Below are 13,042 nucleotides of genomic sequence, written 5' to 3' on the forward strand. Positions count from 1 at the left end.
ATTGCCTATCATAGACAAAGTGTCAAAATGTAATTGTAAAATTGAATGAGTGTAGACGAAACCCTCAGATTCATACCAAGCTTTCTATTGGCTAGTGACACTTTAGAACTTTCTCATTTGCTAATGCATAAACTCTACAGGTCCAGAGGAGAATCAAAGGTAATCAATTAAGCTGAAAGGGGAGGAGCCATCTTAATTCAAAGCTGTACTTAATAGCAAAGACAAGTATTGGTGGGCATTGTGGTGTGGTGTCAATGCTTGTCAGGATGGGTGTTTTGCAAGGTGTGTTAGTGCTGGTTATGATTGCGGTCTTTGATCTGAAGCATGCATGGGGAAGTTTGAGATACAGTCAAAGTCCACGAAGCATGAAGCCGCAATCAGATCCAGCTTCCAGAGGTCCTCCTCTTTCTTCTCAAGGGTTCTGGAACCCTTTGCAAAAGGCTTCTCCGTTTCAGAGTCATGACTCCAGAGAATTTGCACAAGAGCCTCTTGGTGTTCAGGAGAAGCAGGTGTTGCAGGGTCCAGTGAAGCCTTTGGACTGGAGGTTTCCCATCGTTCCAGAGGTGCAGAGCGAGGTGGCGGTGGACTTCCAGTTGAGGCAACCTGTGACTCCCAGTAGTGTAGCTATTCAATGTGGTGAGAACCAGGTTCTTGTGGAGGTACAGCAGGACTTGTTTAGCAATGGTCAGCTGATCCAGCCATCTGGTCTGTCTTTGGGAGGCTGTCCTGTTGTTGGTCAGGTCTCAAACTCCAGGGTGCTCCTCTTTGAGTATGAACTGCAGGACTGCAACAGTGTGTTGATGGTAAGATGTTAAGGCTTACTATTTTATTACACCAATAAAATTAGGTTCTCTATTGCTGTCAATAGCTCCTTGAATCTTTAATGTCCATGGCACCTTTCCATTCCTTAAAGGTAGACATTTCTCAAGACTTGATCACTGAAAGGTTTCTTGAGGAACCAAAAGTGGTTCTATGGCCTTGCTGCTTAAACCCCTTTTTGAGCCTTTTTATTTTGAAGAGCGTCGCTGAGGAGAATACTGTGACAACTTAAATCTGTTCCAGATGACTGAGGATGAGCTTGTCTACACCTTTGCTCTTACCTACACACCTGAGGCGCTCGCTGACACTCCGATTACTCGTGCAGATGGTGCAGTTGTTCGTGTGGTAAACTTCATCATCTCCAGAGCGCTGAACCACAGACAGTTGCGACAACTCATTGAGGACTATGACACAGAGTATGGTGATTTACTGATGCACAGTGAAGTGAGATGGTTGTCCCGTGGAAAAGTGCTTGAACGGTTTCTGAGCCTCCTCCCTGAGATTTGCACTTTCCTGGACAGCAAAGGAAAAGGGGAGCCAGAGCTGGAAGACCCATGCTGGATCAAACAGCTGGCTTTTCTTACTGACATCACCTGAACACTCTTAACTTGAAGCTTCAAGGAAGAGATAAGCTTCCAAACAACATGCTGAATGCAATCAGAGCATTTCAGAACAAAATAACTGCCCTGTACATACCTGACAGTGAATTCATTCACTTCCCCAAACTCAGAGCTGTCACCACAAATGACCCATCTCTGCTGGAGCACTTCAGCCTCAGAGAATGTGTGAATGTTTTGGAAGAGCTGAGGGGGGGATTTGAATCCAGATTCAAGGATGTGAATGAGCACATGTGGATGTGTCATCTCTCGCTCCAACTATCACTCTGCTCTGCCCTACTCAGCGTGCTGCTGTAGAAAGTGATATGGTAGAACTGCAGACAAAAGACATTCTCAAAGATGGACTCAGAGCAGGTGTTGGTCACTTGATGAGAAAGTGATGTAATGCAATTTTTGGATGTAATGCAATTATGAAAAATCTCTATTATTTGTGTGATCTTAGGTGCTTTTTAAATCACATTGCCTATCATAGACAAAGTGTCAAAATGTAATTGTAAAATTGAATGAGTGTAGACGAAACCCTCAGATTCATACCAAGCTTTCTATTGGCTAGTGACACTTTAGAACTTTCTCATTTGCTAATGCATAAACTCTACAGGTCCAGAGGAGAATCAAAGGTAATCAATTAAGCTGAAAGGGGAGGAGCCAGCTTAATTCAAAGCTGTACTTAATGGCAAAGACAAGTATTGGTGGGCATTGTGGTGTGGTGTCAATGCTTGTCAGGATGGGTGTTTTGCAAGGTGTGTTAGTGCTGGTTATGATTGCGGTCTTTGATCTGAAGCATGCATGGGGAAGTTTGAGATACAGTCAAAGTCCAGGAAGCATGAAGCCGCAATCAGATCCAGCTTCCAGAGGTCCTCCTCTTTCTTCTCAAGGGTTCTGGAACCCTTTGCAAAAGGCTTCTCCGTTTCAGAGTCATGACTCCAGAGAATTTGCACAAGAGCCTCTTGGTGTTCAGGAGAAGCAGGTGTTGCAGGGTCCAGTGAAGCCTTTGGACTGGAGGTTTCCCATCGTTCCAGAGGTGCAGAGCGAGGTGGCGGTGGACTTCCAGTTGAGGCAACCTGTGACTCCCAGTAGTGTAGCTATTCAATGCGGTGAGAACCAGGTTCTTGTGAAGGTACAGCAGGACTTGTTTAGCAATGGTCAGCTGATCCAGCCATCTGGTCTGTCTTTGGGAGGCTGTCCTGTTGTTGGTCAGGACTCAAACTCCAGGGTGCTCCTCTTTGAGTATGAACTGCAGGACTGCAACAGTGTGTTGATGGTAAGATGTTAAGGCTTACTATTTTATTACACCAATAAAATTAGGTTCTCTATTGCTGTCAATAGCTCCTTGAATCTTTAATGTCCGTGGCACCTTTCCATTCCTTAAAGGTAGACCTTTCTCTTAAGAATTGATCACTGAAAGGTTTCTTGAGGAACCAAAAGTGGTTCTATGGCCTGGCTGCTTAAACCTCTTTTTGAGCCTTTTTATTTTGAAGAGCGTCGCTGAGGAGAATACTTTGTGACAACTTAAATCTGTTACAGATGACCGAGGATGAGCTGGTCTACACCTTTGCTCTTACCTACACACCTGAGGTGCTCGCTGGCACTCCGATTACTCGTGCAGATGGTGCAGTTGTTGGTGTTCAATGCCACTATCAAAGGTAAGTGACCTTATGTGACTTTCAGCATTGTTGTGGCGATGCAACTGGAAGACCACTTATTTGCTACTTCCTTGAACCGCAGGTTTCATAATGTGAGCAGTAATGCCTTGAGGCCAACTTGGGTCCCTTATGCATCAACGGAGTTTGGCGAGGAAGTCTTGCTGTTCTCCCTGAAGCTCATGATGGGTTGGTGCAGTTTCTTTAGACCTTAAGCCTTGTGAATGAGGCTGTGCCTAAACTGTTCTTCCTTGCAGATGACTGGTCCTATGAGAGGCCTTCAAACTCGTATTTCCTGGGTGACATTATTAATATTGAGGCGTCCGTGAAGGTGTACAACCACGTCCCACTGCGTGTGTTTGTGGACCACTGTGTGGCCACTCAAGTACCTGATGTGACTGCTCTTCCCAGATATTCCTTCATTGAGAATAATGGGTAAGGTTGATGCTATAGAGTTGACTTGTTGCGTTTGCTCCCTGTAACCACTTTGTCACTGAGAACTAGGGCAAGTGTCATCAATGACTAGCGGTTTGAGTTCCTCGTAAGTGCTTTTTGCCATCACTGAGAATCATTGGGTCATGGCACTTGGTGTTCAGGAGAAGCAGGTGTTGCAGGGTCCAGTGAAGCCTTTGGACTGGAGGTTTCCCATCGTTCCAGAGGTGCAGAGCGAGGTGGCGGTGGACTTCCAGTTGAGGCAACCTGTGACTCCCAGTAGTGTAGCTATTCAATGCGGTGAGAACCAGGTTCTTGTGAAGGTACAGCAGGACTTGTTTAGCAATGGTCAGCTGATCCAGCCATCTGGTCTGTCTTTGGGAGGCTGTCCTGTTGTTGGTCAGGACTCAAACTCCAGGGTGCTCCTCTTTGAGTATGAACTGCAGGACTGCAACAGTGTGTTGATGGTAAGATGTTAAGGCTTACTATTTTATTACACCAATAAAATTAGGTTCTCTATTGCTGTCAATAGCTCCTTGAATCTTTAATGTCCGTGGCACCTTTCCATTCCTTAAAGGTAGACCTTTCTCTTAAGAATTGATCACTGAAAGGTTTCTTGAGGAACCAAAAGTGGTTCTATGGCCTGGCTGCTTAAACCTCTTTTTGAGCCTTTTTATTTTGAAGAGCGTCGCTGAGGAGAATACTTTGTGACAACTTAAATCTGTTACAGATGACCGAGGATGAGCTGGTCTACACCTTTGCTCTTACCTACACACCTGAGGTGCTCGCTGGCACTCCGATTACTCGTGCAGATGGTGCAGTTGTTGGTGTTCAATGCCACTATCAAAGGTAAGTGACCTTATGTGACTTTCAGCATTGTTGTGGCGATGCAACTGGAAGACCACTTATTTGCTACTTCCTTGAACCGCAGGTTTCATAATGTGAGCAGTAATGCCTTGAGGCCAACTTGGGTCCCTTATGCATCAACGGAGTTTGGCGAGGAAGTCTTGCTGTTCTCCCTGAAGCTCATGATGGGTTGGTGCAGTTTCTTTAGACCTTAAGCCTTGTGAATGAGGCTGTGCCTAAACTGTTCTTCCTTGCAGATGACTGGTCCTATGAGAGGCCTTCAAACTCGTATTTCCTGGGTGACATTATTAATATTGAGGCGTCCGTGAAGGTGTACAACCACGTCCCACTGCGTGTGTTTGTGGACCACTGTGTGGCCACTCAAGTACCTGATGTGACTGCTCTTCCCAGATATTCCTTCATTGAGAATAATGGGTAAGGTTGATGCTATAGAGTTGACTTGTTGCGTTTGCTCCCTGTAACCACTTTGTCACTGAGAACTAGGGCAAGTGTCATCAATGACTAGCGGTTTGAGTTCCTCGTAAGTGCTTTTTGCCATCACTGAGAATCATTGGGTCATGGCACTTGGTGTTCTTGAGCAGGGTTTTTTTTTTTCTTTGTTCCCATTAAGGTCCAGTGACTTGCTGCTAGAGTCAACATTGAGTTCTGTCACCACTTTTTCAGGTGCCTTGTGGATGCCAAGGCTACGGCTTCCAGCTCACGCTTCATGCCTCGCTCCCAGGAAGACAAGATCCAGTTCCAGCTGGAGGCCTTCATGTTCCAGGAGGGAGACAGTCCTTTTGTACGTACTGAGTGTTGAATGAATGTGCCTTCTCTTCCCATCTGCTCTGGTTTTGGTATCTCTTACCTGTGGTGTCTCTTGCAGATCTACATAATGTGTATTCTGAAGGCCACTCTTGCTTCTGCACCCAGTGACGCTCTCCGCAAATCCTGTTCCTTTGCCAATGGGTATGTTCGTGCTACTTAAGAACACGTTGAAGGTGCAGTATCTTATTTTAAATGCTTGCAGGTGGTTTGCTGCTGATGGAAACCACCAGGCTTGTGGTTGCTGTGACTCAACATGTGGTCCTGATGGTGGAATTGCTGCTTATCCCTTTGGGGGTAGGTTGATGCTATAGAGTTGACTTGTTGCGTTTGCTCCCTGTAACCACTTTGTCACTGAGAACTAGGGCAAGTGTCATCAATGACTAGCGGTTTGAGTTCCTCGTAAGTGCTTTTTGCCATCACTGAGAATCATTGGGTCATGGCACTTGGTGTTCTTGAGCAGGGTTTTTTTTTTTCTTTGTTCCCATTAAGGTCCAGTGACTTGCTGCTAGAGTCAACATTGAGTTCTGTCACCACTTTTTCAGGTGCCTTGTGGATGCCAAGGCTACGGCTTCCAGCTCACGCTTCATGCCTCGCTCCCAGGAAGACAAGATCCAGTTCCAGCTGGAGGCCTTCATGTTCCAGGAGGGAGACAGTCCTTTTGTACGTACTGAGTGTTGAATGAATGTGCCTTCTCTTCCCATCTGCTCTGGTTTTGGTATCTCTTACCTGTGGTGTCTCTTGCAGATCTACATAATGTGTATTCTGAAGGCCACTCTTGCTTCTGCACCCAGTGACGCTCTCCGCAAATCCTGTTCCTTTGCCAATGGGTATGTTCGTGCTACTTAAGAACACGTTGAAGGTGCAGTATCTTATTTTAAATGCTTGCAGGTGGTTTGCTGCTGATGGAAACCACCAGGCTTGTGGTTGCTGTGACTCAACATGTGGTCCTGATGGTGGAATTGCTGCTTATCCCTTTGGGGGTAGGTAGCTGCTTTTAAGATTGCTTCTGACACTTCAAGTGCTGTTATTAACGGTTTTCTCTTTCTAGGCATTCAGTGGGAAGGCAAGGCCACATTCGGTCCTGTAATGGTTCAAGAGCGACAGAAGACTTTAGCTGGTTCTCAATAAATGGAAAAATCTATTCTTGTTTCTGGTTCGGGTTTTTTTTTCACTACACTGAAGTTAAACCTTTTTAATATTGTCTGGACTGAATGTGGATGACCTCTTCAAGTATATTGGTTTGTCACTTGTGCAGCATCTCAGGCATTTGTGTAGTACAGTTTCACTAATATAGAGTTTGGGACCATTGACTTTGATCCGTTTGTTTTAGTGCTTGAAGACAGTCAAGATCTGGCTTCCATTTAAAGCTCAACAATTGAAGAGCTACTTAAAGGGATCCCTGGGTATTAAGACTTGTATGGCTTAATATAATGTAAATGTTTCTTACTGAAATATGTAGTAGACAACCGTTAAAGATTTATTTTAAATCGCTTCATTTTAAACTATGGGGGCACCATTTTTCTGATGACGTAAAATGGTTGCACCCGGTGAGCTACTAGTGCTACCTGTTGCTATTTTTACCACAGCACAACTCTGAAAACAAAATGCTGATATGATGACCACAGCTACTGAAAGAGCTTACAGGTGGCACTGGCTATAGGTTTTTTTAACTTTCCCTCAAGATTCAGAAACCTTTTCAGCTTGTGAGGGCTATAGCTGAAGATTGAACTGTTATGACAACGCCATCAGGTGGAACTGAAGAGGACAGCAGAGATTAAGATCCAAGCTCTGAAGATGTACGCAAAAACCGCCAGATGCGCCTAAGCTAAATATAAATCATCTGACCACCCTTTTGACAGTATTGTGCACTGTGATGGGAAGGACAGCAGGGATACTGTACTGAGATTAATTGCTTATTTTATTGAAACTATAAATTTTTTTTTATAATTTGTTAAAGGATTGATGAATTAAAACTCTTATTGGTTTGAGAAGTGCATAATACATATATTAAAATATAATTTAAGTAATAAAAATAAAAAATAAACTTTGCATAGTAATTTCTTTCAGCATGAATTAAGTCACATTGTGTAATGTATAAGTTAATAACTGTCACAAATCCGGTCTGTGAACTTCCATTCACCCGCCACCAGAGGTCACTTGCACAATCATTCACACTGGACTCCATTTCCCATCATTCATTGCACTGATTGCACACACGGCTGATTGCACTAATCACAGGCACACCTGATCCTACTCACACACTGGTTACATGCCCTATTTAAACCCTGGACTTTCTTTTCCTCTCTGCCGAGTATTGTATGCACGTATCCCTCTCCTAGCAATAGCTACTCTATGGAGCCCATGTTAGTTATCCTAGTCTTGCCTGGATTAACCCTTTCTGTGCCTTTCTGTGGAGTTCCTGTGTATTCTAACCTGTTTCCTGGATTAACCCTTTCCGTGCCATTCTGTGTTTCTGTTCCGCTTCTGTATTGTCCTGCGTTTTTTCACTCCCCTAGTGTCAGCTGCTTTACAGAACGTTTGTTATTTTCTAGTCTGTGTTCCCTGTATTTATCCCTGTCTCACTGTTCGGACTCTGTTTATTCCCTTGCCTGGATTATAGCCTGTGTACCTGAATTATCTCTCTGCCTTGCCCTTTTGGATACTGTTCACCCATCGTCGACCTTCGCTTGCCCTAGGATTACTCTTTGTCTTGTCCCTGCCATACCTGTTTGCCATTGCTCGACCCTGCCTGTATTTATGACCATGCCTGTAAATAAAAGCTTGCAGGTGGTTTGCTGCTGATGGAAACCACCAGGCTTGTGGTTGCTGTGACTCAACATGTGGTCCTGATGGTGGAATTGCTGCTTATCCCTTTGGGGGTAGGTAGCTGCTTTTAAGATTGCTTCTGACACTTCAAGTGCTGTTATTAACGGTTTTCTCTTTCTAGGCATTCAGTGGGAAGGCAAGGCCACATTCGGTCCTGTAATGGTTCAAGAGCGACAGAAGACTTTAGCTGGTTCTCAATAAATGGAAAAATCTATTCTTGTTTCTGGTTCGGGTTTTTTTTTCACTACACTGAAGTTAAACCTTTTTAATATTGTCTGGACTGAATGTGGATGACCTCTTCAAGTATATTGGTTTGTCACTTGTGCAGCATCTCAGGCATTTGTGTAGTACAGTTTCACTAATATAGAGTTTGGGACCATTGACTTTGATCCGTTTGTTTTAGTGCTTGAAGACAGTCAAGATCTGGCTTCCATTTAAAGCTCAACAATTGAAGAGCTACTTAAAGGGATCCCTGGGTATTAAGACTTGTATGGCTTAATATAATGTAAATGATGTTTCTTACTGAAACGTGTAGTAGAAAACCATTAAAGATGTTCTTTTAAATCGCCTCATTTTGAACTATGGGGGCGCCATTTTTCTGATGACGTAAAATGGTTGCACCCGGTGAGCTACTAGCGCTACCTGTTGCTATTTTTACCACAGCACAACTCAGAATAGACAACTCGTAAAGTAAAATACTGATATGATGACCACAGCTACTGAAAGGGCTTACAGGTGGCGCTGGCTATAGGTTTAAACCAAATGCTTTTTAACTTTCCCTCCAGATTCGGAAACCTTTTCAGCTTGTGAGCTATAGCTGAAGATCGAACTGTTATGACAACTCCGTCAGGTGGAACTGAAGAGGACAGCAGAGATTAAGATCCAAGCTCTGAAGATGTATGCAAAAACAGCCAGATGCGCCTAAGCTAAATATAAATCATCATCTGACCACCCTTTTGACAGTATTGTGCACTGTGACGGGAAGGACAGCAGGGATACTGTACTGAGATTAATTGCTTTTATTGATTTTTATTGAAACTATAAATTTTTTTATAATTTGTTAAAGGATTGATGAATTAAAACACTTATTGGTTTGAGAAGTGCATAATACATACATTAAAATCTAATTTAAGTAATAAAAATGAATAAAAAAAACATTTGCATAGTAATTTCTTTCAGCATGAATTAAAAAAGTCACATGGTGTAATAACACTTTCCTCACCTTGAATAAATGTCTGTTCAATCTTAGGCTAATCTTTTTCAAACAAAAAAATCTTTTTTCATGATAAAAATGTTCATTTTTAAGAACCATAAGTCATATCGCTTAATATGCTCATGTCACAATAAGTACTGCAATGACCTGCACATCTTAAAGACACCTATGTTTATTTTAGCGTTTTATACAAAAGCAGCTTCAGAGTGTTTAACAGGAACTTAATTGTGAGATAAGTCTATTTTTATATTAAATTATGTTTGGCTGTCCTGTTTTACACATGTAATTTAGATACTTTACAAACGTACATATAATAAAACATTTAATAATCAAGCCTGTAGAAAATCCAAAGGTGATTCATTTATTAACAAGATACACTGAATTAAATAATAGCCAGATAAATAAATGAGAACGGGTTGAGAACAACTACTGGTGAGAAAAAAATATTTGGTAATATTTTCAAATTTCATATTTTCTTTTGATATGACGGTTAAGTATTGACAGGAAGTGAAGTGGGAGAGAGAATAGGACGGGATCGGGAAAAATCCCCAATCTGGGACTCGAACTCCGGACACCCGAAGCACAATGCGCTATATACCTGCACGCTGCCCATGAGACTACTGGGGACTACATACGACAACCTGAGGATTTTTTTTTATCAAAAATAAAATTTTTGTCATAATTTTTGTAATGAAGGATGCATTAAAACGTTAGTTATCCTGTAAGTTATTTAAGAAAAGTCTGGGTCTCTCTGTATCGCTCAGGCTGCGCTGCAGTGTCTATTCTCAGGTGCGATCCCACTACTGATCGGCACGGGGGCTTTGACCTGCTCCGTCTCCGACCTGGGCCGGTTCACCCCTCCTTAGACGACCTGGTGGTCCCAAGCTCCCCCAGGAGCACCATATCGATACCGAACTTAGTGCAGACACCCGATCGACATAGTCCACTGCAGCCCAGAAGCCCTGAGCTCAAGCGATCCGCCAGCCTCAGCCTCCCAGTAGCTTGGATTACAGGCTCCGCCACTGAACCCGGCGAGAGCCAAGAGTCTCAGCGCTGCTGCTCAACCTGCTGCTCACTGCGCCCTCTAGTGCAGATAAACACAACACTACACTCACACTAGCTGCTGAGCAGAGACAACTTCATAGTTTTTATTAAATATCTTTGGTATATTTTTAAAAGGTAATTTTCTAAGAGATAATCAAAAATCTAGTTTTTTTTTTTTAAATTTGGACGTACTTGTGATTTAAATTTTTCAATTGCTGTTTTGTTTTTAGTCACTTTCATACATCTGACCATTATTTAATAATGTGACTTAATGTATATTTATCACATACATGTTTAGCATATTCATTTTATTGCGGCAAACTTTGCTGTTTATATTCCTAGAGGAAATAAAGGAATAAAGGGACTGTAGTCTCTGACCGGAACGTCTGGAGGGGCTGTGACTCGAACCAATGCATGTTCTGGTGATACAACATCTGGAAATTACAAGGCAGCTGAGACAGGAAACTGTGACAGAAAGCTCAAGGACTTGACATTGTATGTTTTCTTAATGCAGCATGTTACAGGTCTTAATCTTTAATAATAACTTGTTCTTCCTGTGATAAGCTCACTTTACTCTACTGGCATCATCCCAGATTTCGAGAGGTTGTTGTTGATTTTACAGACATGTATTTTAGGGTTCATTTTCACAGCTTTTATGATTTGTCTGTCATCAACTACTGTTGTTTTTCTCAGCCGATCAGGTCGTTGTTGGTTGCTGATGTCACCGGTGGTTTCCAAACTCTTGATTTCTCCGTGCTCTTTGTTTTTGCTAGAGCTCTAATTGACTTCCTCTTTTCTCTTAGCATCCAAATTGCTTGCTTTTCTCTCAAAGTCAGCTCCCTCGTCTTCATCCTGGTTTATGTTGTTTGTCAATGAATGCAAGACTTAGAATGCAGAAGCAATGGATATAACTGATATGACACATTCTCTGCTTTTAATATCAGAACAGTTAATGCAACATGACACAGCTGATCTATAGAAAGACCTTCCAAATGCAAATGCCTCTAGCCACAGAGACAGACGCTACAAGGGTTTGGGAGCCTCGCAGGATGCTTAGCTGAGAGTCAGTGACAGGAACCTCTGCGCCATGAGAGGATCTTCTGAGATTACGATAATCATCACATGGAGCTCTTCCACAAAGTTCATACCGGCTCAAAATGTCACCTGTTAAAATACATAGTTGTAGTTGACATGAAATTTCAAGCTACACTGTACACTGGTTTTTACAGTAACTTACTGGCAACACTGTTGCTAGTAATTTACTGTAATTAAGATTTACAGTGGCAAACTGTATTTGATTTACAGTTGCAAACTGTACTGTTTTACTGTAAATTACTGAAAATAATTCCAACTAATCAGTATACTACTGTAATTCATTCATTTAAATATAAATTCCATTAGATTTTATTAATTTTTATACAGAATTCATTTTTATTTTAGTCTACTTAGGTAATACTGGCATTCAATTAAAACAGACACAATCATTACAAAATATAAAATTCTTTATTTAAAACATTGCATGTATAACACTTAAAAATACAGTAATTCCATTGCTGGAATAGTGCATCTTCACCATTTCTCCTGTCTTAGGACGTTTTGCAGTGCATTATGTTGTGTCCTCTGCATTCATCCTTACAAAGAATCTTTAGGCAACATAAACATAATGGGGAAAAAAGACAAACAGCCAAAGAATACATAGCCATCTGCAAAACCCAGGTGCTGCTCCAAAACGTGTCCACCGTCTTTGCTCACCATCCACTTTGACAGAAATGTCTTCTCTGAAAAACAAGTAGAAGAAATAACACACTTTTAAAAGGCAAACCTCATATAGAATACACAAAACTCTCAAAACCATAGTTGTTCTCTTACCATGAATTATCAGTCTCAGGGTGGCTGGCCTGCTCCTGTCTTTCTTGATGCTTCATTGCAGTTGTACTGTAAGAAACTGACTGTGAAATTCACAGTAATTAACTGGCAGAAAGTGACAAGTTACTTGCTGTATAAAAAGCACAGTAATTAATCGGCAGCAAGTGACAAGTAACTTACTGTAGAAGAAATAACCATATTTTCGCTGTTTTCATTTACAGTAGCAACCATGTAACTATAAAGTAAAACTCTTTTTTTTGCTTATTACACAGGACAGTGTAGCAATTGGTGTGGGGTGGAGGGAGGGGAAGGTGATCAGCAAAGGACCTTAAGCCAGGAATCAAACACAGGACACCAGATACACAGATGCGCTATATATCAGTGTGCTAACCACTAGACTATCGGTACCAACAGGTTCCATTGCTGTTTAGTTATATTGATTCATCCCAAATAAATAATAATTAAAAAAATGAAATAAATAATACGTTGCATGATTTAAATATAAATATTCACAGTTAACTGCTCATTATTATAACAAGCTTCATTAATCATTCTTCACTTATTGCTAGATGTGTTGAAATCAATAAAATCTTGATGACCTTCTGGTAATTTTTTTTTTTTTTACAGCACATTGTTTGTAACTGTAATTTTCTACAGTACATAATTGCTTATTGCATTTTCTACAGTACATTGGAAGTTACTGTGATTTTCTACAAGACATGGTTATGAAACTATGGTATTCTACTGTGTACTAGTATACAGTAATTTCCTGTGCACAAACACAGTAAATTACTGTAGATTTCACATGATTTAACAATGTGCCTTTAAAACACAAATACAAAAAAATGCAGTAAATCTTAAATTCCATTAAAAACTGTAACAAACTAATTCTAAAACTAGAAAAGGCAGCT

At 41.5% G+C, this 13,042-nt stretch overlaps 2 protein-coding genes and 1 long non-coding RNA gene across 3 annotated transcripts; all 3 read left to right on the forward strand.

The window, feature by feature from the left end:
* The first annotated feature begins 233 nt into the window (after window positions 1–233).
* On the forward strand, window positions 234–3,530 carry LOC131553150 (uncharacterized). Its single transcript, XM_058797562.1, has 6 exons — window positions 234–803; window positions 1,063–1,263; window positions 2,074–2,697; window positions 2,961–3,079; window positions 3,162–3,265; window positions 3,334–3,530. Exons 1-6 carry the CDS (start codon window positions 255–257, stop codon window positions 3,513–3,515), a joined length of 1,779 nt encoding a protein of 592 aa, XP_058653545.1. The 5' UTR covers window positions 234–254; the 3' UTR covers window positions 3,516–3,530.
* Window positions 3,531–3,654: 124 nt separating this feature from the next.
* On the forward strand, window positions 3,655–6,323 carry LOC131553151 (zona pellucida sperm-binding protein 3-like). Its single transcript, XM_058797563.1, has 8 exons — window positions 3,655–3,975; window positions 4,239–4,357; window positions 4,440–4,543; window positions 4,612–4,789; window positions 5,039–5,156; window positions 5,241–5,323; window positions 5,385–5,476; window positions 6,231–6,323. The coding sequence occupies exons 1-8, from the start codon at window positions 3,655–3,657 to the stop codon at window positions 6,308–6,310; spliced, it is 1,095 nt and encodes a 364-aa protein (XP_058653546.1). The 3' UTR covers window positions 6,311–6,323.
* Window positions 6,324–7,968: 1,645 nt separating this feature from the next.
* Window positions 7,969–8,222, forward strand: LOC131553943 (uncharacterized). Its single transcript, XR_009274295.1, has 2 exons — window positions 7,969–8,061; window positions 8,130–8,222. It is a non-coding gene; the product is annotated as an uncharacterized LOC131553943 (long non-coding RNA).
* The last annotated feature ends 4,820 nt before the right edge of the window (window positions 8,223–13,042 follow it).

This window comes from Onychostoma macrolepis, chromosome 14 (genome assembly GCF_012432095.1).
Source record: "Onychostoma macrolepis isolate SWU-2019 chromosome 14, ASM1243209v1, whole genome shotgun sequence".
Lineage (NCBI taxonomy): Eukaryota > Metazoa > Chordata > Actinopteri > Cypriniformes > Cyprinidae > Onychostoma > Onychostoma macrolepis.

Bases quoted from the DNA above. Each gene is read 5' to 3' on its own strand.
- LOC131553150 (XM_058797562.1), top strand. From the start codon at position 255: ATGCTTGTCAGGATGGGTGTTTTGCAAGGTGTGTTAGTGCTGGTTATG. The intron at 804-1,062 runs GTAAGATGTTAA...AATCTGTTCCAG, and splicing joins ACTGCAACAGTGTGTTGATG to ATGACTGAGGATGAGCTTGT. The intron at 1,264-2,073 runs GTGAGATGGTTG...TTAAGCTGAAAG, and splicing joins ATTTACTGATGCACAGTGAA to GGGAGGAGCCAGCTTAATTC.
- LOC131553151 (XM_058797563.1), top strand. From the start codon at position 3,655: ATGGCACTTGGTGTTCAGGAGAAGCAGGTGTTGCAGGGTCCAGTGAAG. The intron at 4,544-4,611 runs GTTGGTGCAGTT...TCTTCCTTGCAG, and splicing joins CTCCCTGAAGCTCATGATGG to ATGACTGGTCCTATGAGAGG. The intron at 5,477-6,230 runs GTAGGTTGATGC...TTCTCTTTCTAG, and splicing joins TGCTGCTTATCCCTTTGGGG to GCATTCAGTGGGAAGGCAAG.